The sequence below is a fragment of the Mauremys reevesii genome, linkage group 1 (assembly GCF_016161935.1).
Source record: "Mauremys reevesii isolate NIE-2019 linkage group 1, ASM1616193v1, whole genome shotgun sequence".
NCBI classification, from domain to species: Eukaryota; Metazoa; Chordata; order Testudines; family Geoemydidae; genus Mauremys; species Mauremys reevesii.
This window is the reverse complement of record NC_052623.1, coordinates 315293357-315319064: the sequence shown is the minus strand read 5'-3', so window position 1 is coordinate 315319064 and position 25708 is coordinate 315293357. Positions and strand designations below refer to the sequence as shown.

General features: G+C 40.9%; 1 protein-coding gene across 18 annotated transcripts in view; it reads left to right on the top strand.

The window, feature by feature from the left end:
- ANKRD7 (ankyrin repeat domain 7) overlaps window positions 1–25708 on the top strand; it is a 184049-nt gene that overhangs the window by 110501 nt on the left and 47840 nt on the right. For all 18 annotated transcript variants that reach the window (XR_005590376.1, XR_005590372.1, XR_005590374.1 and 15 more), the window contains 7 exons: window positions 2847–2993; window positions 4595–5548; window positions 8712–8864; window positions 12471–12646; window positions 12882–12975; window positions 16259–16336; window positions 24490–24624. Coding sequence is in view for 14 of the 18 variants with exons in the window: in XM_039509062.1 (XP_039364996.1) it covers window positions 2847–2993; window positions 4595–5548; window positions 8712–8864; window positions 12471–12646; window positions 12882–12975; window positions 16259–16336; window positions 24490–24624 (1737 nt within the window). In the remaining 4 variants the exon portion in view is untranslated. The remainder of the gene's footprint in view (window positions 1–2846; window positions 2994–4594; window positions 5549–8711; window positions 8865–12470; window positions 12647–12881; window positions 12976–16258; window positions 16337–24489; window positions 24625–25708) is intronic.

Genomic DNA, 25708 nt, shown 5'->3' with positions numbered 1-25708 from the left:
GTAGAACAACATGTTAGTTTACTGATTTTATTTTAAATTTGCCATATTTGCCTGTTTGAGTTCAATTTTAAGAATAGTTAAAATACCTGCCTATTTTTAGAGCTTATGAGATAAAGATAGAGCTTATGAACAAACATCAAGAAATTAAGGAAGGTTTTTGTATCACTTCAGGACACTCTGTTAAGTTCCCCGGGCCTTATTTTCTTTTATAATTTTTCCTGGAATCCCATTATCTCCAGCTTAATATTTTGTTTGTGAATTTGGAAGAGAAGATCTTTATCAAGCTGAAAAAAATGTGGATTTAAGAAATATTTGCGAAGACTGCAGTTTTGTTGCTCAAAAGTGGATATTCTCAGAGGTTAGAGTGCTAGGAAATTTCCTTTTGACTTCTGTCTGTGTGGATTGTAGCAATTGGTCTGGCAAATGTAGAATTTATAGAATGAAGAAAGTTATTCAGCCTCATCGGGAGCCCATTTCTTCTTTCTCTAGTCCTCCTCTTAGAAGCTCTGTTGCCTCTACTCCTTTGTGTAGAGCACATGTTCCCAGCAGACTTGAAAGCAGATTTCCTTCCCCTCTTCTATCATTTTCTATTCCTCCTGTGAGAGAGAGTGCTCGTAAAGGGATTAATTTTCCTTCAACTACATTAGACCTGGGATTCAGGAGGAAAACACCTCAGGAAATACAAGGCCTTGTGAATACTGTTAGAAAAATGGTAAGAATTTTGTGTCCCTTGGTGACGTCCTAGCTGTGAGAACTGTGTGTGTTATTTATAGAGCTCTGCAAATCTGCAGATATCCACTTTATATCCGCAGACCATGTTTGCAGATCATGGATGGATGCAGACTCAAATTTTGTATCTCGGCAGGGCTATAGTTATTTAGACTTTTAAAATGGAAGCAGGGTGTCCATTCTTGCAAAATGATTCTTTATTCAATACCAAACGCTGGAAAATTCATTTACCCTTATTTGATATTAGGTGATACTAGGTGATCAAATTGTTTAATTGTAGATTCCTTACATTTTCAATACCAAATTAGTTTTCCATGAAAAGTAACCTGCTCATCAGAGATGACTGGGGTTTTTTTGGTACAGCTTCAGAAATAATCTAAAATTGTCCAATTAGTTCAGCTTAAGAAGTAAGTGACAAGGAATATTGAGAATATCACTTTAAGTTGAAAAGATAATTTGATTTATTTTTTCTCTTATTTTCTCTTATTTTCAGAGAAAACACACCGAATTTTTGTGTGTTTCTGACTTGCATTTCAGTGTCAGTCTTCACTTAATGTTGACTGATTTTTTTTTTAAAAAAGCAAAACGTCATAAAGCTATGAATTCATGGTCTCTTTTTCTGAGAAATAGTTTTTATGGGGCTTGTATAGTTAGTTGATACTCAATGAGGCACTGACTTTATAAAATAAGAATCATGATTTCTGTATTAAAGGATTGGGTATTTCAAATATGATTATTAAGCTATTGAAACACTCATACTGTATTTATGAGGTGTGTACCATTCAACTGTCTGCACATGATCTCATGGATCTTTTCACTAGGCTTGACCTACTTATAACCTTCAGTGTTGAAATGTATTTAACATTAAGGCTTCTTTACCATTGAAAATTCTTAAAATCAGCTTGCATTCCAACTTATCCTCAAAACATGATAGCAATTTCCCATTGTGACTTTTAGGCCTTGTCTTCTCCAGAGAAACTTACTATGGTAAGAATAGCATGGTCCTCCTACTACACTTGTAGATCACATCCTGTTCTTACACATACGAGATCCAAATTGTTTTCATTGGTACCAACTACCATTTAGATTAGACTTGCTCTCAGTAGGAATAAATACTAGATTAGTCTGAACAATTTCAGCTTCTACAGGTTTAGTGCAAATGTGGATGGAACTAGTATGGTTCAGGTGGTCTTTCTGTTACTGTCCCATATTGCATCATCAATATTTTGAAATCTCCCAGAATCAATTGCTTCTGGAAGCTGTGCCGGGAACTGTATGATCGGTACACAAAGAGCATCTGAAATGGTTTAGAACAGACTTTGTGGATGTTGCGAAAACTGCAACACTTCAGGACACCAGTAAGCATGGCTAGTATGGACACACTGAACTGTTTGTACAACAATTTGACAAAGTCTTGGATTGAGCACAAGTATATAAATCCCATTTCAGCGAAGCACTGAAGTCCTGTTCTGCACAGCATTTAAGCATGTGCTTAACTTTAAGCACATACCTAAGTTTTATTAAAGTCAAGATGCTATACATTTCTGAGGTTTAATGTCTTAACTAAATTTTGCTGTACATTACTGTGCAGTGATATTAAGAACCTGACTTTTAGCTAGGTCTCAGTTAAGGCTTTGAGATTGCAAATGCAAATGCAATTATTTGTGTATTTTCTGTGGCAATCAATTTAGTCAGCAATTGCAGTAATTACTGCAGGTGCAGTAATTGTATTTGCAACTTTAAGCCCATAATTTGGGGACATATTTTTTAAAGGTTAGAGCTATGTTTACTTGTGACTACTTTCATCTTTGAAAGAAAAATTTATTACAAAAATGTTTTTTTTTTTAATGTTTGGGGTGATCTAAATATTGGACTTTTTTTAGTTTACTGTTAAAAGTAGATCAGGTAAAAACAATATTAAATGCTGTCTTTTCAAGATAGACTTCCATCCTATATGCATTCTAAGGAAGCAGACATAGCTGAAAGAGGTGTTCTTTAGGCAAATGTACAGAACCTCTTCATACATGGGTGAGGAAGCCATGATGAAAAGAACAATTATTACTATATCTAGTATATTTTTCCAATATTAAAATGTTTAAAATGTGTTTTTGTGTTAGGTTGAAGAAGAACGTAATGAAATCAAGAGACAGCTCTCTCAAGAACAGAGTGCCAGAGCTCTACAAGAGGGTATTTTGAACAACCATCTTTGGAAACAGAAAGAAATAGAAGAAGAGACTAAAATAACAGTAGCTAAAAGTTCAGAAGTAAGCAGTGTTCTGTCCAGTTCAAGTAAACTTACATACAGGGGCGGCTCCAAGCCCCAGCACGCCAAACGCGTGCTTGGGGCGGCAAGCCGCAGGGGGCGCTCTGCCGGTCGCCACGATCCCGCGGCTTCGGCAGACCTCCCGAAGGCAGCCTGCCTGCCATGCTTGAGGCAGCAAAATGCCTAGAGCTGCCCCTGCTTACACAGTGTTCATTATTAAGTGTAAACAAAGGATGTTTTGCTAATTGCGTTCATGTAAAATGCCATCCTTTGCCAGAATATTTACAATATATAAAAGTAATATAGTTTTATAAACATTGCTATCTTTGTTTCACTTTCAGATTTAAAATTGGTATGCTGTGGATGGCAGTATCCACCAAATACTCTTAGAAAATTTGTAAAGTAAAAATGACTTTTCTCAACTTCAGTCATCTGCTTATTTTTCTGACAATATTCTGAAATGTTTTCTGTTGTTTTTTTAATTACTTTTAACTTCTGCTAGCAGTGCAGAGCCAGTGAAGCTGAGGGAGATTGAACTGGATCCTTTTCTGGTTCAGATACAATCATATACTAGATAACAAAGTTCCCATTTGAGTTCCTTACTACTAGCAGTGAGGGACAAAGCAGAATGAACACATCTATTAAAAATAGCTGTTTATTTGTAAACTGAGCAAATTTGGTACAGAAGCCACTGAGAGATAAACGTGGAATCCAGGAAACCCATTTTTACAGTCACTTTTGAGAGTGTAACTTCATCTTCAAAGTAATGTGATTACATTTAACATGCCTGAGCTTGACACAGTGAGAAGCTATTTGTCAGGAGCACTCCAACTTTTGGTCATACTTCTTCCTCACCACACTACGCAAAATTCTCGGTACAGTGGATGAATTATCCCTTTCCAGAGCAAAAGAGATTACATATACATCTCCTATTTGATTATTATCTGAGTACATTATGCTGTTTGGATGATTGGAAGACTACGTACCTAAGCTTCAGTAATATGGGAAAGAAGAGAGAGGGAAGGAAAACGAAGTATACATGGAAAAACCACACTTTAATGCCAAGATAATACATAAAGTTTAAAGATACAGTATATATATTCAAATAGAAGTCAGAGAAGGAGATAATAAATCGGGAAGTAAAAACACAATGAATCAGGAGAGCTTGGTTCTGTTGCTGATTCTGCAAATGGCATAACAAGCCTAAACCACATTTTTAAAGGAATATAAAGACACACCCATATACACTAAAGCGTACATGTACTCAGTAACACTGTAATATATTTTAAAGACTTTAGATTTAAAATATTTAAAGGCTTTGTTTATATTATTGTTGATATAAAAAAGACACTTGAATGTGGCTTACTGATTTGGTTGCTGAATAGTATCTTCCAGTTCCAGTGAGTTCATCCACTAAAAGATAATGTGGGTTCAGAGTCTTTTCATCCAATTAGATTGTAGTTTATAAAGCTATTTTAAGTAAGTTAAGGTTGATTATTAGAAAACATCAAAATGCATGTTTGTTCTCAGTTTTTTGAAATTTAACTCCTCTCCCTTCCTTCCCCCCCTCTCACCTCTGTTTATATGTTCTCAATTACTCAGGTACCTGATAATCAGAGAGAAAAGGATCTGTTACACAAAAATCAGATACTGCAAGATGAAATTGCTATACTAAGACTAGAGCTTGATCAAATAAGAATTCGGCACCAGGAGGAAGAAACCAAATATTTAGAAGATAATGAGGTCTTGAAAGAAAAAAATGAAGATCTTAGGAAGGAGCTAAAACTCAATGAGGAGGCTTTGACACAAACAGTTTTTCAGTACAATGGACAGCTGAATGTATTAAAGACAGAATCTGCAATGTTAACTTCCAAAATAGAGCATGCAAAAGAAAATAAAGATAGACTGGAGACAGAGATGGAATCATTCCGTTCCCGTTTGAACTCTGCTGTTCAAGAACTTGAATGCTGTCGGAAATCAAAAAGTGATGTTGAGCGAACACTACAAAGAGAGCGTGATGAATGGCTTCGTTTGCAAGACAAGCTCAATCATGACCTGTCCAATCTGCGAGACACCAATAATATCTTGTCTCAACAGCTTAGTAAAGTTGAAACTAAAGCCAACAGTCTAGAAAATGAACTTCACCATGTAACACATACACTTAGAGAAAAAACTTTGCTTCTGGAAAGTACTCAAAGAGATCTAAGTCATGCACAATGTCAGGCAAAGGAACTTGATCATGCTCGACAAATTGAGAAGGATCAAATGAGCAAATATATTGTAAAACAGGAATCTATGCAAGAACGATTGGCACAGCTCCAAAGTGAAAACGTCTTACTCCGGCAGCAATTGGAAGATATGCAAAACAAGGGAATCATCAAAGAAAAAGTAGTGAGTGATGTCCAAGACAGATTTAGTGATATATTCAGTAAACTTAGAGCTGATACTGAAAAGCAAGTTCATATGATGGAAGAGAGAAATAAAGAATTAATCACAAAATGTACTAATTTAAGGGAGCAAGTCTTTAAATACGAAACAGAGAAAGTAGAAAGAGAGGTAAGTGTAAAAATTTCAAACAGTGATTTGAGTTTTACCATTTATTCACTGAAGGTCCCATAACAAAGTTTAAAATTTACCCTTGTAAAATTTTGAATTACACCAGCTGAAAAAAATAATTTTGTAATTTACTTACAGGGGAATGCACTTATCTGTTTCATACTTGGAATATAATAGCTTGTGGCAAATAAATCCCATCTCTGCTTTCCCTCACCTATGTATTCTGCTCAGAAGATTTGAGCAATGACTTCCGAATTCAGACTATTCAAGGATAAAGCACTTTGTCTACAAGTGTGATCTCCTTTCAATTTTTACCTAGTGGTATTTGTGCATCATGGAATGGAAATTAAAACTTTACAAACAGTTCAAGAAGTTCCAGATAGCATTAGACTGGAGTGGCATGGACAAAGGAAAGCCACAGAGGCGAAAGATCAGAAGAGAGGAAGTGGGAAATAAGTGAGGCAATAGGACTGTGATAAATGAAGGGGGCGAGGTGGGAGATAGCTCCATTTTACGGACACCCAGCCAGCCAGTAGCTATAAAATCACTGTTCTCTAAGTGCTCTACCTGTAAAGGGTTAAAAAGTCTCTGCTATGCATAGGTAAAAGGAAGCGAGTGGGCACCTGGCCAAAAGAGCCAATGTGGGAAGGCTAGAACTTTTGTAAAATTGAAACAAGACTGTATTTTTGTCTGTCTGTTGTTGTTCTTGGGGAGAGGCAGTTATGCTGTGAGAAGCTTGGGCCAGGTATAAAAATCATCAGTATCATACCTAGAAACTACTCATCTAAAACCCCAGATATGTAAATAGATCAGGAAATGTCTAGGAAGACGCGATTAGGTTTATCCCTTTTATTTCTTAATGGCTTGTGGACTTCACTGTGCTAACCCCAGATGCTTTTGTTTTGCTTGTAACCTTTAAGCTGGACCTCAGGAAACCTATTTTTGATGCTTAATCCTTGTAGTTGGTTTTTTTTAATCTAGCAAAAGCATAAATTCCCAGATGTATTTTCTTTTCTTTTTTATTAATAAATTTTATCTTTTTCAAGAACAGAATTAGATTTTTGTGTCCTAAGAGGTTTGTGCACATGTTTAATTAGCTGCTGGCAACAGCTAAAGGTGAAAGGGCTTGAGGGTACCCCACAGTAAGGAGTTCCCAAGTGCGCCTTCCTGGGCTCTCAAAGCGGTTCTGCACTTGGGTGGTGGCAGCATCTACCCATCCAAGGTCAGAGAAAAGCTGTAACCTTGGGAGTTTAATAGAAACCTGGAGAGGCAAGTATTAATTTTTAGAGTTTTTGCGGGCCCCCACCTTCTGCACTCAAAGTGCCAGAGTGGGGAATCAGCCTTGGCAAGGACAAAGAAGAATATTGGAGAAAACTAAGAAAAGTAACAGATTAAGAAAGGGACGCTGAACACAAGGGAGAGTAAACTAGATTTGGGCATGGGTGGAAATCAATTGAAGAATCCTTGGGAAGAGTGGACAATTGGTAAGAGACAGCTAAGTGGAGAAGAGCTGGCAATTTGAAATCTAGTCACCACCTTCAAAAGTGAGTTAGTTTTAAGTACTACAATTGGTCCAAGCTTCCCCTGCTGGGTTTTATGCTTTTCAGTGAGATTTAAGCATGTTTTTGCTCCTTTGTTGCTGTATGAAAGACTGCACACAAAAATGGAAAGTGAGTGACTGAAAAGGAAAACAGCTAGAACCGAACTATAGATAAAGTGCTTGCAACTACACAAGAGTGAAAATCACCTCTGTGCAGAGGCCAGCACAAGTCTATGTATCTCTGAGATCCCATTTAAGCCCTTCGAACTGAAATTTACATGATGCATAGGCCATGTGCTAGCCATCTGCAGTGGGGTGAACTACACCCAAAGTAAACAAACAAGCCTGGAGGGAACTATTTTTTCCCTGTAATCTCTTTCTGTTGTAGTATTTTTATGTGCTACTTGTAAGAAGATTAGATACAAAATTTTCAGACAGAGTTATGATTTTTAAGTTGGAAATGTTCTTTCAGACATTTTCTCCTGTCCCTTGTCTTTTTGAAAATAAACCCTCAATGTCAGCAATTCTTAGGTAGATCTCTGCCTTAAGTTTAGTGTTGCTGGGAAATTATTGATACTCTGAAATTGCATTTACCTTTATGTATTATGATTCCAGAAACTCTGAGAAGGTCAGGTATGTTAAGGTGTTAAAGGCCTACCTAATGACTAATTTATCAAGGTTACTTTAAAGAAGAAAAAAAGAATTTGTAGCAGAGTTGTCAGCCACTTTTTCCTGGAGTCTTTTTTGTAGGTCTTAAATGCTAATAAGTTAAAATAATAGATTCCATCAGGAGATGCTAAAAATAACCGGAGCTACCCAGATTTTAAGTACAATATGTCAGCAGAGAGAGGGCGGTGTTGTTCTAAAATAAGATGGTGGAAAATCAGAGAGGATTTTGATATGCCACATACTTTTTTATGGGAACCTCAAGAGGATTTAAAAATGTGGGGCTTTTTTCTTTAGTGGAGTGGGAAACCTAGAGAAAAGGATAGTAGAGGAGTTGTGAATATGAAGCAGTGACTTATTTTTTTGATAACCAGAGTGGTCGCTAATTGCTCTGAACGCTTTTGAATAATCTCAGTGTCCTGGTAAGGAAGATAATAAAGGTTGGCATCTGGTTTAAAAAAAAAAATAAAGTCCTAAATGTCCCAACTATACACTCAATCAGACTGTGGCTTTTATGCCTAAATGGAGAAATCTGTATTCTGGTATATCTTAAAAAAATGAAACAAAACCAGACTTAAAAATGAAAACTCTCTGTAAAAGTCCTTTCCTACATCACTGGAATGACCAAGACCCTTTATTTTTAAATGACCATGAGGAGAAGATAGCACACATCCTAAACAGGCTAAAACATTTAACCTCTCTAGAAATGGCAATCCGAATTTATTGGCACCAGCTGTCCAACTGGCTTTGATTGGCAGTGGTCAGGTGGGAGGGAGACTGCAGCTATTTAGGCACATCGCTGGCGGACATGACCGTTTACCGTTTAGTGCTCTCCTGAATGGATTCGTTGACATATATAACCTAACAAATCAAAAAATATATTTTAAATCCTGATCTGGACTCCTCATATTAATTTTTGTAGTCTTTATTAATACAAACTTGAAAATATTTCATTAGGGTACAGTAAGACAACTGCAGCAAGAACTTGCTGATGCTCTTAAAAAGCAATCAATGTCAGAAGCTTCACTTGAAGTTACAACACGTTATCGCAACGACCTGGAAGACGACAAACTACATTTGCAAAAGGAAATAGACAAGATTAAAACCAAGGTATACAAAGTCTATTAACTTCATATAGTAGTAAATCTGTAGTTGGTTCATTGATTTTTCAAATAGTGAAAAGCATGACATGTTCTGCTTATTTTGAGAATCATATCAAATACAGTTGTATTCATGAATTAATTTAATTTACTTTGTTATAAATGGCAAGATATTACAAAATGTCACAATTCATGAAACTAAATGGAATCTTTCTACATAGGAGTCTATTTTAAAGATTTTGATAGCATGGCATTTCAAATACAAGTATATCTAGTGTCTTACTTTGTCACACAAAATTAGAAGCTGATTTCTGTTACTATTGTTTTACTGATGGTTTGTCACAACAGTTACTTTGTGGTTAAACTTCTACACTTACCTTTGACTTTAATGTTATGAAGGGAGGGAGTCCCTTGTCTTCCAATAGTAGCTTTACTTTAACTATTATGGTCACGCTAAGGTCTTGAAGCAGGGTGAGGGAATGCAAAATTGGCCTTTTAAAATGTTCGTTTTTTTCTTTAAATGTAAAGTAATTGAATAGTTTAATTGAGTCCTAGTTTATAACATGAGTTTTGCTTCTCTAAGCATTCAAGAAAAATGTTCTGCATGATGTCAGCCCTCATTAGCTATAGGTAAAAATAGTTGTTTCTCATTACTACATTTTTCTTCTAATGGAGAAAGTCTAATCTCCTATTTTAGGCAGAACTGAGACAACATATTTTATTGGCAGCAGCAAGATGATCTGTGCACGTGCACTGGAAAGACTAGAGTAGGGCATTTAATGTGAGACTATTAGGACAGATACTGTGCAAAACACAAGTTAAATAATTTTAACTAATCAATTAAACATACATTAATTTCTCATTAATTCACTGAATTTTGGAGCAGCAGCAGTTCTCCAACTAATCAGTTCTGAATACCTGCAAATAAGTTATTCTGTCCTCCCTGCTCCTACAGTGTATCAGTCCTCTCTTCTTGCTCCATTTCTCCTCTAACAATTAAATTTGCAGCCTCCTTCTACAAAGCATTTCATCCTCTCTGCTATTTCAAGCATTTTATTCTCTCTCCACCCTCTTTATTTTTAGGAAAACACTTAGTTAGCTCTTCACCCCTCCACTGAGGACTGAGGCAGGGAGCAGGAACAGAAACTCCCTTACTTTGTGCTTCCGCCTCAGGCTGTGGTGGTGTGGAATGGGGCAGGAGTGGAAGCTTGTCTCACATGTAGTTTCAATCCTTTTTGTCACCCTTCTAATCTTGGAAATGTAGGTAGAGCTGGAAGCCAGAAGGAGTTGCATATTGGTACTAAAATCTAGCTTCTCTCCAGCCAGTTCCAAAGACCTCTTTGCAGGCGAGGAGGGACAGGACAAGTGGTGGTTGGCGTTTTTTGAGATAGTAGGCTATTCCTTAGGCACATGTTGTAACGCTGATTAGCAGCCTTCCCTCAGGAGACAGGGAAAAGTGGTTAACTATTCAAATGAGGGGTTTTGCCATAGAGCCTGAAAACTTTATTGTCTGCATTTGACATATCTGAAGACTTTGTGTTATCAGAATAGAATTTAAAAAGAAAATAAGTTTACAGAAAGCAAACTAAACATATTTATAGGATAATGTTTACGAGGTTTAAGTGAATTGCCTTGACACAGGATGCTAAACTTGTTGAAGTAATGCATCAAATCACAGTAACTGAAAGGTACACAATTTTATCACTCAGTGATAAAACTTCTTGTGTATTATTTTGTGGAAATAATTTTGGTACCACTATGGAAACTTAATACAAATCTTTTGCCAAATTGCCAGTCAAGTTTTATACAAATCAAATACTGTATGATTATCAAAACAGTTCAATCAAAAAAATTCTAAAGTTAGAAATTTAAATTGCTTTAACTACTGAAATGTCAGTTCAATTTAAAATCATCTTCCCACATAATTCTACGCTAAATCTATTCTTGAATGCTTAGAGAAGCAAAACTCATGTTATAAACTAAAACCCAATTAAACCTATTCCTCTTCCACACTCACACAACACCTACTAACATCAAGTATGTACTTGATGATTCGAAACCACTTCTCATTTTACTTATTATTCACCAGTACATATAACTACAGGTAACTTGTAACTTTAATAATGGTTTACCTCTTACTTCAATTTACACTTTTCTCTATTATCTAAGGAGCTGCCCGTTTTGTGACATCGCAAACCATCTGTTCTGAAAAATGTATAAGCTCCAGTTGCTGTATTCATTATTTCTTTTTCAGCTATCATTTCACAGCACCTACATACAGTTTATATTTAGAGTAGTGCAACAAGGAGTTTTCATCGTCTCAGCACTTTAAACACTTATTGACTTAAAATTATTTCTAGGGATCTAAGATGCAACTTGTTTTTGAGACACAATGACATTTTAAGTAATTTACATTATTTCACAACTGTGGTACATACCTGATAACAATTTGTCTTAGAGTAACTAAATCCTCACTTGGACAAAGAAGATGCATGTATATGTCTTTTACTTAACGTATTATCTAGTTCAGCGGTTCTCAAACTGTGGTTTGGGACCCCAAAGTGGGTTGTGATCCCATTTTAATGGGGTCGCTGGGGCTGACTTATACTTGCTGAGGCCCAGGGCAGGACTCAGGTTACAGGCCCCCTGGCTGGGGCTGAAGCCCTTGGATTTCAGCTTTGGCCCCTGGCCTGGGGAGGGGGTGGTTGGCTCCCCCTCCTGGGGAGGTGGGGCTTGGGTGGTTTCAGGCTTCTTGGAGTACTGTAGTACCTTCTTGGGGTACCGTAGTAATTTTTGTTGTCAGAAGGGCGTCAAGGTGAAATGAAGTTTGAGAACCCTGATCTAGTTTGTAGATAAATTCTTTAGCTCAGTTCAGTCTCTGACTTCTCCTGAAAAGTAGAAATATTGGATTATTACATCTATTTGTGCAACAGATTATTTTTGTAGTATTTTCTGCAACTGAGATTTTAGCTATCAATCTGTATACTTCATTTTTTTTTAAAGTTAATTCATGTAACTCCTGTTTTCTCTCTCATTGCTGCCATCCTCTCATCTTCATACCCTCAGTTAGTTTATTACACCAACATGCTCCATCTTGTTTCAACTAAAATCTTGTAAGCTCTTTGGGACAGGGGCCATCTCTTTCTGTGGTTGTATAGTAATTAGCATAATGAGCCCCTATCCCCTCTGGGAAGTACTGGAATACAAATAATAAAATATCAGATCAGTTATAAAGTTGTGCAGCAACTTTAAGGTAAGGATGAAAATTTTAAACGAGATACAGTGGGCAAGGAGGAGCAAGTGAAGACATTCAAAGAGTGACGTGGTCTTATAAGATGAGGAGAAATCATTTTTGAAGCTGTGTTTTGACAAATTAGAGAGGAGCAATATGGGACTGGTGAGGCCAGTATGGAGGATGTTGCAGTAATAATTGAGGAAAAAGATAAGGCATGGACAAGGCTTTCAGACATCTGGACAGAAAAGAAAGGAAATGGACCAGGGATTTATTTAAAACAAATGTTTATGTACAGGAACCTGAATTTTCATCTGAAATTCAATAATGGTTTAAATACTTGCACTTCAAACGTCAGTTACCTTAAATTTGATTTGTTTACAGCTGCAAGAATCAGAAGATCAATATATTCAGTCTGAACGACGTATTCATGATTTGAAGAATGCACTGGATAGTAAAGAACGAGAAGTGAATGCTTCTTCCCAGAAATTGCAAGACCTTCTAATAGCATCATCTGGAACAAATAATGCTATAAAACAACTGGAAGAACATATACAAAGGTAAGAAAATTACAACATGTTGAAATATGGCCAGAAAAAAAAGGACTTTTGCTAATATGCAATTACAAATTACAGAATTAAATACTAAATACAATTTTAAAATGAGTTTTAGATTATGAAATTCATATGTAAATTATTATTTCAAAACTATTTCAAGTTTTGTGCTATTGTGGATTTACAGACTTGTCCAGAAAAATCATATTGTTACATATTAAAAAGTTTATTTGCTTTTAAGACTTGAAATTGAAAATGCCAGATTGGAAGCTACAACCAAACAACAAACAAGCAGAATTGAGATACTTCAGAAAGACCTGCAGGATTCTGCTTCTGTAAGTCAGCCACAGGCTTAACTTTCTTGTGAGTTTATTGCATCTATGCATTAAGGCGGGGATTTTCAAAGGAGCCTAAGGGAAATAGATTCTCAAATCTGATGGAGTTACGCTCTTATGAAAATGCCAGTCTAATATAGCCAAATACTTGGATTCTGAGAATTTTGAGACGGCATTATATGTATTATTATTATTATCCATTTGACATATTTTAAATTAGTTTCAGTATGATATATTTTATTATTAATACCAATGTGAATGTTTAAGACTTTAAATCAGACAAGTTTTCAAACATTCATTAGACGTGTATATTGTTAAAAACATATATGTAACAAGCTAATCAATAGAAGTTCCCTTGGTATTCTGATGATAAAATACTTCTGCACTAGTCTGCTGATGCTAAATTACATCATCTGAATAGAATTATATCCCTTGTATTATATGTTGGCTTCTCAGTTTTTACAACTGATTTCATGGCTAGAATTTTTTTAACATAGTATAAATGAAAGAACTGTAAAGGTTGAAATATGCAATGGATAGGGGAAGAACACATGTATATAAGGAAAAAATCATTTTTAGGTTGTCAGCTGATAAGATTTTTCAATAAGCAGAGGTTGGTTTTGCTATGTATAGTTGATTTTTCCTTTTGCTTCCTAATATTGTGTTTAGTGATGTGCAATAAACAACAAAGTTGGATCCCTGTGGTACCTTCTGGGAGATTTTGACTTTTTGTTTAAGATCCGTTTTTCTTCTGTGATGGCTAGCTTTTCATTTAAATAAAATCCACATCAGAGAAATCACCATGACAGTTGTCACTAATTGACACCCTTGTAGGCAGTGTCATAGAGAAGTCAAATATGAATGGGCATAGAGATTGAACTGTCCACTCCACCCAAACTGGCAAAGCAATATGGGGAGCATCTTTAGTTTTCATCTTTCCCAATTTGCCGTGAAGGCCATTGTTTTCAGGTCTAATATAGAAGCATCTTACCATACACCTCTTCCTCAAAGATAGGCCTTTTGTCACATGCTCCTGTAGCTCCCTGCGTTTGACTGTGTGGAAATTGAGGAGAAATGCTAGCAGAAGCAAGCTGTTCCGAGAGGAATTATTCTCGGTATCCACAGTCTATTTCAATCACTGGAGTAAGTGGGAAGTACTTTGGGGGTGGGGAGAGAGAGATACTATTAGGCTTTTTCTAGGCATGCTGTGGAAGAGATTTTATACGTAATGAAGTACCACCATATACCCTCAGGTACTGAGACACCTGCAGTGTAATAACAGGCCTGGATTTAGAGATTAATTGAATGGCTCTGAACAGAGGCCCCTCTGTGTGTCTCTTTATATGGCAAATAACGTAGGAGAGATACTTGTATGTTGACTCTGCAGATCCACACTTCTTCTGAGTTCTCTTCTAGATGATGAGCCACAGTAAAAAGCTGACGTTATATTGGCTGTGAACTTTATATAATTTTTGCCTAGAATATTTGGTTCTGAGAACAGGGTGTGCATGCTTTCACAACAGTTACTGCATTTTACATAGTTCATAGACTTGTGACATGTAGAATTGTTGAGTCAGAATACTCTATGAATGCAAATGATTGGTACCGTATATACTCTATGAGAAGCCGGTTAGTTTATAAGCCGACCCTCTCCCCACCCAAGATGGATAAGTAAAAATGGAAAAATTTTATGACCCATTCATAAGCTGACCCTATAATTCAGGGGTCAGCAAACTTTGGCTCCTGGGCCATCAGGATGAGCCTCTGGTGGGCCGAGATGGTTTGTTTACCTCAAGCGTCCGCAGGCACGGAGGTAAACCTAAGTAAACAAAGTGTCCTGGCACAGCAAATGCTTACCCTGACGGGCTGGGACAGCAGCTGGTGGGGAAATGTTTTTTGGGGGGAAACCTGGGAGTATCCCCTGTGACCACCCCCCCACATGACTCCACCCCTAGCCCGGGACCCCCACACTCTCCCCATCCCATCCTTTCCCACCATATCTGGGGAGGGCCAGGGGAGGATGTTTCTGGCCTGGCGGGAGCTGCTCCGGCAAGCTGGGCAGTGTGGCCACAGCCTGCTCTGATGGGCCAGACCGGGTGGTGCGTCCGCAGCATGTTCCAGTGGGCTGGGCCGGGCGGCATGGCTGCAGTGTGCTCCGGCGAGCCGGGTGGCGTGGCCACAGCCTGCTCTGGGGGGCGGGGCTGAGCAGCACGGCTGCAGCCTGCCAGCCCCGGAGCTGCAGCTGCTTTGGAGGCTGGGGGGAAACCAGTGTGGTCAGAAGCGGAGAGACTCTGTCCCCACCTCTTCCCTTCTGTCTCTGCTGGCTGTGCTGCCTCTCCTTGTGCCCTCTGTTGGAGGGAGGGGCTGTGTCCCACCTCTCCCTCTCTGTACCCGTTCATAAGCAGACCCCTTCTCTGGTGCTTCCCTTTTTTACTAAAAAATAAATTCAGCTTATGAACGAGTATATATGGTAATTTGTCATCCTCTCTGGATTGACAGTCCTTTTTTAATCTTGTGGGGCCATTACATAAGATATCCTTTCTATAAAACACAGTTTTTCTACCTTCTTTTGACTGATTTCAAGCACACACTCATTGCTCTGAGCACCTTACAAAAAGTAGAAAATAAAATATAAACATTGAAACTATCATACATACAAAGCTATTTTTACATTTTCTTCTATATTCCTTTTATCTACCATAATAGCTTAAAACCCTAACTGCCCACAACGTATAACTCTCCCCTTTCAGTCCATCCTCTCCCCAAACATCTGAGAAAAATCTAAACCATTTCTTTATAAAAGTGAGAGCCATAATGCTTCTGATGTTTCCAAATTCCACTAGTCTATTGTAATTGGAATTTCTCAGTGGTTCCTGAACTTGCACCTCTTGCTTTGCAACACATTGCACGCAGCTTCCAAAATCAAATAGGATCTCAAATACAGATAATATTTGTGGTTTTTTAATTTAGAAAAGAATGTGGATTTTCATTTAGCAAATGAACGACTTCTCAATTTTATTAGCACATTTTCAGAAGCCGTTTGAAAATCTGTTCCATAATGTCTGGAATGTTAGGGGAAATAATCAGTTGACATAGACATCAAAACAGATATGGCAGGTATGTAATAATACAAAAAGGAAAATATTCTTTGAATATGTCTGACTGTCCTTAGAAATTTTCACAATACTTGTTTGTTTCTTTGCATCACTTTTGTTCTGTAATTATATATGGACTTGAGTGTGGAAAGTTACAAATGTGATATCTTTTTTTAATGCTTGTATAGGTTCATAATCGCCTTGAAGACTTGATAACAGGCTTACAGACAGCAAAAATCAATTTAGAAGAACAGCTAAATCAGCAGGTAAATTAAGACACAATTCACATGGCCATTACTTTTTATCTCCTCTGCAAACTGTGATAGATGATAATGGTTGTGGGGCAGGAATGAAATAACTGTTTTTGGTTTGGAAGCTTTGTATGAAGGGGGAAATTACACAATACCCAGAGGAGTTGCATTCAAGACCTTATTATAGAGCAAGGTGTCTTAGTAAGGACTTGTTTATATGTTTCCTAAGAGCCATATTATGGGCTTAACAGTTCCTTTTTCTGAGGTGGGTGGGTGAGGTTATGTGAGGGTGGTCAGACTGGATGATCATAATGGTCCCTTCTCACCTTAAAGTCTATGAGGCCCCTGTAAACATGTAATGTTTTCATCAACATGAACAGTTTCATGCATAATGTGTTTTGTGGCCTATAAGGAAGAAATGCTTATGTAGTTAAGGCACAGGAGTGGAATGTGGGAAACTTTCTGTTCTTGTCTCAGCTGTGGGTTGCCATGTCATCTTGAACATGTTAGAACAGAGGTGGACAAACTACAGCCCGCAGGCCACATCTGGCCCATGGGCCCCTCCTATCCGGCCCCTGAGCTCCTGGCCTGGGAGACTAGCCCCCTCCCCTGCAGCCTCAGCTCACTGTGCCACCGTTGCAATGCTGTGGGTGGCGGGGCTGCGAGCTCTCGCCGGGCAGTGCAGCTGCAGAGCCACGGCCTGACCCGGTGCTCTGTGCTACGCAGGAGCGTGGCTGGCTCCAGCTGGGCGGCGCGTCTGCCTGTCCTGGTGCTCTGGGCAACATGGCTGTAGCACCGCCAGCCACTGGTGCTCCAGGCAGCACGTCAGGGGGCAGGGAATGGGGAGGGAGGGTTGGATAGAAGGCAGGGGAGTTCGGGGTGGTAGTCAGGGGGCGGGGGTGTGGATGGGGGTCGGAGCACGTCAGAGGGCAGGAAACGGGGCTTGAATGGGGGCAGGAGTCCCGGGGCGGGCAGTCAGGAAGGATGGGGGGTTGGATGGGGTGGCGGTGGCAGTCAGGAGAAAGGGTTCTGGGGGCAGTCAGGGGACAGGGAGGGAGCAATGGGGCAAGGGTTCCGGAGCAGGAGCCTCAGGGAACGGGGCGGGTTGGATGGGGCAGGAGTCCTCGAGGGGCTGTCAGGGGTGAGAAGCGGGGGGAGGGGTCGAATAGAGGGCAGGGGCCAGGCCATGCCTGGCTGTTTGGGGAGGCACAGCCTCCCCTAACCAGCCCTCCATACAATTTCGGAAACCCGATGTGCCCCTCAGGCCAAAAAGTTTGCCCACCCTTGTGTTAGAATGTGCTTCATTTTCTCCATATGTTAAATGGGGATAGATAGTACAATCCTGCTCATCATTAGAGTCTTGTCAAAAGTCAAGAGAGACAAGGCTCAAGTCATCATGGTTGCCCCAGTGTGGCCGCGCCAACATTGATTAAGCACGCTGATGGACCTGGCGGTGGCCACTCCCTAGCCCTGTCCCGACCGACAGGATCTGCTCTCACAGGATCATAGGTGTCTCCTACACCCCAGCCTTGCCCTCCTTCACTTCACGGTGTGGATGCTGTGTGGTTGAACTTGGAAGAGCGGGCCTGCTCTAATGAGGTCCAGCAAATCCTTTTGGAAAGCAGGAAGCCTTCCACTAGAGCAACCTGCTTCTCCACGTGGGCACCAATGATACTGCCAAGAATGACCTCGAGCGTATCACTGCAGACTACGTGGCTCTGGGAAGAAGGATAAAGGAGTTTGAGGCGCAAGTGGTGTTCTCATCTATCCTCCCCATGGCAGGAAAAGGCCAGGGTAGAGACCGTCGAATCGTGGAAATCAACGAATGGCTACGCAGATGGTGTAGGAGAGAAGGGTTTGGATTCTTTGACAATGGGATGGTCTTCCAAGAAGAAGGATTGCTAGGCAGAGACGGACTCCACCTCACGAAGAGAGGGAAGAGCATCTTTGCAAGCAGGCTGGCTAACCTAGTGAGGAGGGCTTTAAACTAGGTTCACCGGGGGAAGGAGACCAAAGCCCCGAGGTAAGTGGGGAAGTGGGATATCGGGAGAAAGCACAAGTAGGTGAGTGCAAGAGGGGAGGGCTCCAGCCCCATACTGGGACACCAGGACGATCAGTGAGTTATCTTACATGCCTATACACAAATGCAAGAAGCCTGGGGAACAAGCAGGGAGAACTAGAAGTCCTGGCACAGTCCAGGAATTATGATGTAATTGGAATAACAGAGACTTGGTGGGATAACTCACATGATTGGAGTACTGTCATGGATGGATATAAACTGTTCAGGAAAGATAGGCAGGGCAGAAAAGGTGGGGGAGTTGCGTTGTATGTAAGAGAGCAGTATGACTGCTCAGAGCTCCGGTATGAAACTGCAGAAAAACCTGAGAGTCTCTGGATTAAATTTAGAAGTCTGAACAACAAGGGTGATGTCGTGGTGGGAGTCTGCTACAGACCACCAGACCAGGGGGATGAGGTGGACGAGGCTTTCTTCCAGCAACTAACAGAAGTTGCTAGATCACAGGCCCTGGTTCTCATGGGTGACTTTAATCACCCTGATATCTGCTGGGAGAGCAATACAGCAGTGCACAGACAATCCAGGAAGTTTCTGGAAAGTGTAGGGGACAATTTCCTGGTGCAAGTGCTGGAGGAACCAGCTAGGGGAAAAGCTCTTCTTGACCTGCTGCTCACAAACAGGGAAGAAATAGTAGAGGAAGCAATAGTGGATGGGAACCTGGGAGGTAGTGACCATGAGATGGTCGAGTTCAGGATCCTGATACAAGGAAGAAAGGAGAGCAGTAGAACAGAGACCCTGGACTTCAGAAAAGCAGACTTCGACTCCCTCCGGGAACTGATGGGCAAGGTCCCCTGGGAGAATAACATGACGGGGAAAGGGGTCGAGGAAAGCTGGCTGTATTTTAAAGAATCCTTATTAAGGTTGCAGGAACAAACCATCCCGATGTGTAGGAAGAAAAGTAAATATGGCAGGCGACCAGCTTGGCTTAACAGTGAAATCCTTGCTCGTCTTAAACACAAAAAGACAGCTTACAAGAAGTGGAAGATTGGACAAATAACCAGGGAGGAGTATAAAAGTATTGCTCAGGCATGCAGGAGTGAAATTAGGAAGGCCAAATCACGCTTGGAGTTGCAGCTAGCCGGAGATGTTAGGAGTAACAAGAAGGGTTTCTTCAGGTATGTTAGCAACAAGAAGAAAGTCAAGGAAAGTGTGGGCCCCTTGCTGAATGAGGGAAGGAACCTAGTGACAGAGGATGTGGAGAAAGCTAGTGTACTCAATGCTTTTTTTGCCTCTGTCTTCACAGACAAGGTCAGCTCCCAGACAGCTGCACTCTGCAGCACGGTATGGGGAGGAGGTGACCAGCTCTCTGTAGAGAAAGAAGTAGTTTGGGACTATTTAGAAAAGCTGGACGAGCACAAGTCCATGGGGCTGGATGCGCTGCATCCGAGGGTGCTAAAGGAGTTGGCTGATGAGATTGCAGAGCCATTGGCCATTATCTTTGAAAAATCATGGTGATCGGGGGAGGTCCCGGATGACTGGAAAAAAGCTAATGTAGTGCCCATCTTTAAAAAAGGGAAGAAGGAAGATCCAGGGAACTACAGGCCAGTCAGTCTCACCTCAGTCCCTGGAAAAATCATGGAACAGGTCCTCAAGGAATCAATTCTGAACCACTTAAAGGAGGGGAAAGTGATCAGGAACAGTCAGCATAGATTCACCAAGGGCAAGTCATGCCTGACTAACCTAATTGCCTTCTATGATGAGATAATTGGTTCTGTGGATGAGGGGAAAGCAGTGGATGTGCTATTTCTGGACTTTAGCAAAGCTTTTGATACAGTCTCCCACAGTATTCTTGCCAGCAAGTTAAAGTAGTATGGGCTGGATGAATGGACGGTAAGGTGGATAGAAAACTGGCTAGATGGTCGGGCTCAACGGGTAGTGATCAATGGTTCCATGTCTAGTTGGCAGCCGGTATCAAGTGGAGTGCCCCAAGGGTCGGTGCTGGGGCCGGTTTTGTTCAATATCTTCATTAACGATCTGGAGGATGGTGTGGACTGCACCCTTAGCAAGTTTGCAGATGACACTAAACTGGGAGGAGTGGTTGATACGCTGGAGGGTAGGGATAGGATACAGAGGGACCTAGACAAATTAGAGGATTGGGCCAAAAGAAACCTGATGAGGTTCAACAAGGACAAGTGCAGAGTCCTGCACTTAGGACGGAAGAATCCCATGCACTGTTACAGACTAGGGACCGAATGGCTGGGCAGCAGTTCTGCAGAAAAGGACCTAGGGGTTATGGTGGAAGAAAAGCTGAATATGAGTCAACAGTGTGCCCTTGTTGCCAAGAAGGCTACTGGCATTTTGGGTTGTATAAGTAGGGGCATTTCCAGCAGATCGAGGGATGTGATCATTCCCCTCTATTCAGCACTGGTGAGGCCTCATTTGGAGTACTGTGTCCAGTTTTGGGCCCCACACTACAAGAAGGATGTGGACAAATTGGAGAGAGTCCAGCGGAGGGCAACAAAAATGATTAGGGGGCTGGAGCACATGACTTATGAGGAGAGGCTGAGGGAACTGGGATTGTTTAGTCTGCAGAAGAGAAAAATGAGGGGGGATTTGATAGCTGCTTTCAACTACCTGAAAGGGGGTTCCAAAGAGGATGGATCTAGATTGTTCTCAGTGGTAGAAGATGACAGAACAAGGAGTAATAGTCTCAAGTTGCAGAGGGGGAGGTTTAGGTTGGACATTAGGAAAAACTTTTTCACTAGTAGGGTGGTGAAGAACTGGAATGGGTTACCTAGGGAGGTGGTGGAATCTCCTTCCTTAGAGGTTTTTAAGGTCAGGCTTGACAAAGCCCTGGCTGGGATGATTTAGTTGGGTTTGGTCCTGCTTTGAGCAGGGGGTTGGACTAGATGACCTCCTGAGGTCCCTTCCAACCCTGAGATTCTATGATTCTATGAACCTATCTGGCTAAATGAACAAGGTTCTCCCACTGGGCATCTGAGCGTACCATCTCTCCAATGCACTCCTCTTTAAGTCTATCTTATATATGGAGATATACCTATCTCATAGAACTGGAAGGGACCTGAATCATAGAATATCAGGATTGGAAGGGACCTCAGGAGGTCATATAGTCCAACCCTCTGCTCAAAGCAGGATCAATCCCCAGACAGATTTTTGCCCCAGATCCCTAAGTGGCCCCCTCAAGAATTGAACTCACAACTCTGGGTTTAGCAGGCCAATGCTCAAACCACTGAGCTATCCCTCTCCCCATCAAAGTACACCTTGCAGCTATCTCCGCTTTTCACCCGCCAATCCAAGATCAGACAGTGTTTTCACATGACATGTCGGTCCGATTCCTGAGAGGCCTCGAGAGACTCTTCCCACTGGCCCGGGCACCTGTCCCATAGTGGGATCTTAACTTGGTTCTTTCTAGGCTCACGGGCCAGTCCTTGGAGCTTATGGGCTCCTACTCCATCTCCCACCTGTCACTGAAGGTCGCATTCCCTGTGGAGATAACATCCATGAGACGAGTGTCGGAGCTTAAAGCCCTGACATCGGAGCTGCCATATACCGTGTTCTACAGGGACAAAGTTCAACTGCGACCCCATCCGACCTTTCTGTCGAAGGTGGTGTGTTCTTTCCATGTTAACCAGGACTTCTTCCTCCTGGTGTTTTGTCCGAAGCCGCACATCACTGGGGAGGAAAGGAGGCTGCATGCCCTGGACGTCAGATGTGCCTTGGTGTTTTACCTGTAGCATACCAAGCCCTTCCGCAGGTTGACCCAGCTCTTCATAATGACAGCAGACCACATGAAGGGCCTTTCGGTGTCATCACAGAGGATTTCTAACTGGATCACCTCCTGCTTCCAGACCGGTTATAAGCTGGCACAGGTCCCTCCATTGCCAATTGTGAGGGCCCACTCAACCAGAATTCAGGCGTCCTCGGCAACCTTCCTGGCGCATGTTCCCATTCAGGACATTTGCAGAGCTGCAACGTGGTCTTCAGTTCACTCATTCATGGCGCACTACGCCATCACTCAGCAAGCCACAGACAACGTTGGGTTCAGCAGAACTGTGTTGCAATCTACACAGCTGTGAACTCCTACCTGCCTCCATTGACACTGCTTAAGAGTCACTTAATATGGAATGGACATGAGCAAGCACTCGAAGAAGAAAAGACAGTTACCTTTTCCGTAACTGGTGTTCTTCGAGGTGTGTTGCTTATGTCTATTCCATAACCCACCCTCCTTCCCCACTGTCGGAGTTTCCGGCAAGGAGGAACTGAGGGGGAGCCAGTGGCGCCCCTTATACCACGGCATGTGCGAGCTGCTCCAGGGGGCGCCAGAGCCAGTCCTCTATGGATACCACTGAGAGAGAAACTTCCAGCACCAGTGCACGTGGCAAGCACACATACCTAATATGGAATGGACATGAGCAACACATCTCAAAGAACACCAGTTATGGAAAAGGTAACTGTCTTTGTTCTATCACTAAGTGGATCAGGAATTGTTGGGGAAGCCTACACTATAAGGAGTTTCTGCTTGCCAAAAAGCAGAGGCATTATTATCATTCAGTCAGTCTACAGCAACTTCGTAAGTGTAAGGGAGCCAAGCAAGAAATTTGCAAGTTTACATCATGATCAAGCAACCACAGTTTTATCAGGCTGTATAAGTTTGACTTCTTTTGATGCAGCCTTTAGCAGAAGTCTTGTAGGTTGGTGTAGGGCTGACAGAAAATCTGTACATAATATTAAAATTTGTGTGAGTGGTTGGAGTGAGTGTTTATATATTTTTGCTTCTAATCATCAATGCCTGCCTTCTATTAGATATAGAGAAATTTCACATGCTGATTTTTCTCTAGATACATAATACGGCATGCCATTTCTATCCATCAGTTCTCCCAGTGTTGCTCTTAGTTTTCTTTCTTGAGTTAACTTTATACTTCATATGATCTTCAGCTATAGAAGACCTCATTCTGGAGAGTTGAGTTGGAGAGGGCCCCTATGGGTTTGTTCCTCTAATTTCTTTATTGCTGTCTCCTGGTCATAAGTAATAAAACAGCCCTCTTGTTATAGATTGTTGGGTGGGCTTCTTAAGAGAGAAATTAGCAGATAAAAAGACAGGTACAGTAACTCCTCACTTAATGTCATCCCGGTTAACGTTGTTTCATTGTTATGTTGCTGATCAGTTAGGGAACATGCTTGTTTAAAGTTGTGCAATGCTCCCTTATAACGTTGTTGGCAGCGGCCTGCTTTGTCCACTGCTTGCAGCAAGCCCGTTGGAGCTAGCTGGTGGGGGCTTGGAACCAGAGTGGACAAGCAGACTCCCTGTCAGCTCCCGAAAGTTCCCTGTGCGACAGCTGCTCAGCAGGCTATCAATTGCCAGGCAGTTCAGATGTCCCTCAGCATTGCTGTGTGCTGCTCCTGCCCTCTGCCTTGGAGCTGCTCTGCGGTGCCTTAGAGTGGGGTCAGTGTACTTAAAGGGGAAATGCGCATCACACACACACACACACAGTCTGTCCGTCTGTCTGTCTCTCTCTCTCTCTCTCTCACACACAGTGTGTGCGTCTCTCTCTCTCTGCCATGCTGTCTCCTCCCTCCATTCCTCCTGCCTTGTAGAGTGTGAAGCTACATTAACAACTATGTGTTAACACTTGAAGGTTCAGCCGAGTGCTAGTTCATCATTTAGCAGTAAGGCATTCCCTGGGAAATATCCCACTGTCTTCCACCCTCTGACTCCACTACCTCAATGAAGCTTCACAATCATCATTGTTGTGTACAGTATTAAAATGATTGTTTAAAACTTATACTCTGTGTGTGTGTGTGTATGTATGTATATATATATGTGTGTATATATAGATATAGATAGATCTATATAGATATATACACACACATACACTTTTGTCTGGCAAAAAAAGTTTTCCTGGAACTTAACCCCCCCATTTACATTCATTCTTATGGGGAAATTGGATTTGCTTAACATTGTTTTGCTTAAAGTATAATTTTTCAGGGACATAACTACAACGTTAAGCGAGGCATTAGCGTACTGATAATTAGGGCCTTCATATGTGACTACAATTTTTATAACTTCTAGCCTGACAATAATTTTGACGTTTGTTTGTTACATTTTTGTTCTGTGCAAATGCTTACTCTGTAGGTCCAAAAACAAACCATGCTTTCAATGACCGCAAAAGATACACATAATCTTTGGGAGGAGGAATTGAAGTCCAGATCCAAACTTGGAGTTCGTCTATCTCAACTTGACAGGGAAAAGGCTGAGATGTTGGAACAAGTACGTCAAAAAAATACCGAAATAATTTGTCAGTTTTAAGCTGTATCTGTATTTTAAATAGTTACATTTTTATTTTATGTCACCCTTCTTAGTATCCTGTGAAATTCATGCTTACAGTGGCATACAAATTCTGGGAAGTCAACTGACAGGTTTATAACAGAAGGTGGAAAGCCTCTTAAAAATCTGGAAGATTTTGTGTCTCTTGAGGAGTGATGTGGCATATTATATGATATGATGATATGATAGCCAGTAACTGTCAGATTCTCTAAAGCTACAACATATAATAGATCCACGTTCTTGGGTGTATGCTCTTTGTGCTAGATTGTGCTAGATATATCTAGTCTGTAGTTCTACAACCATTGACTTCACTGGTGTGTTTTGTGCACCACTTCTGGAGAGGAACCACAGCAATCCCTTTTATATATCATCAGCTTTCAGTTTCACTGTATGCAGTAAGACTGGAGGAGCCCCCAGGAAATCTTGATGGCTGTCTCAGCTATACTTTTTAATTTAAAATAAATAAAAACAAGTTTTCCCTTATTAGTACTTTCTGTGCAGGTAAATTTATTAAAAATTACCATAAAAAATTTCATTTTCCAAAAGTCACTAAACCTTGGAACATCAGCCTTGATCCTGGCCACAACTCAGGAGGTACCTTTATCAACTGGGGTTTCTGTGTTTTCTGACATATCCTGTTCCAGACTCCTTTGTCTTGCCAGTTTCCCGTGAAACAATAAAAATTATTAGAGGTTTTATTGTTCTCAATAAGCATTAAAACATTTCTTCAACATGACACGCACACTGTTCCAATCCTTAGCTGTCCATCTAAATTGGGACAATTCCATTTTTGTTCCTACCTAAGATTATCCTTCACAGAGTCATCCTGGACTTGTCTCTGGCCAAAATCTTTCTTTCAGGACATTCACCAATCTGTTTCTGACTAAGCCAGTCTAGAATGATACAGATACAGAGCTCTTGATTTTCAGAGAAAATGAGAATGTCAGCTAAATAGGTGACCATGAACTGATCTGGAATATCCCTAAAGACTTCATTCACTATGTGGCCCTGATTCATCTTTAATAGA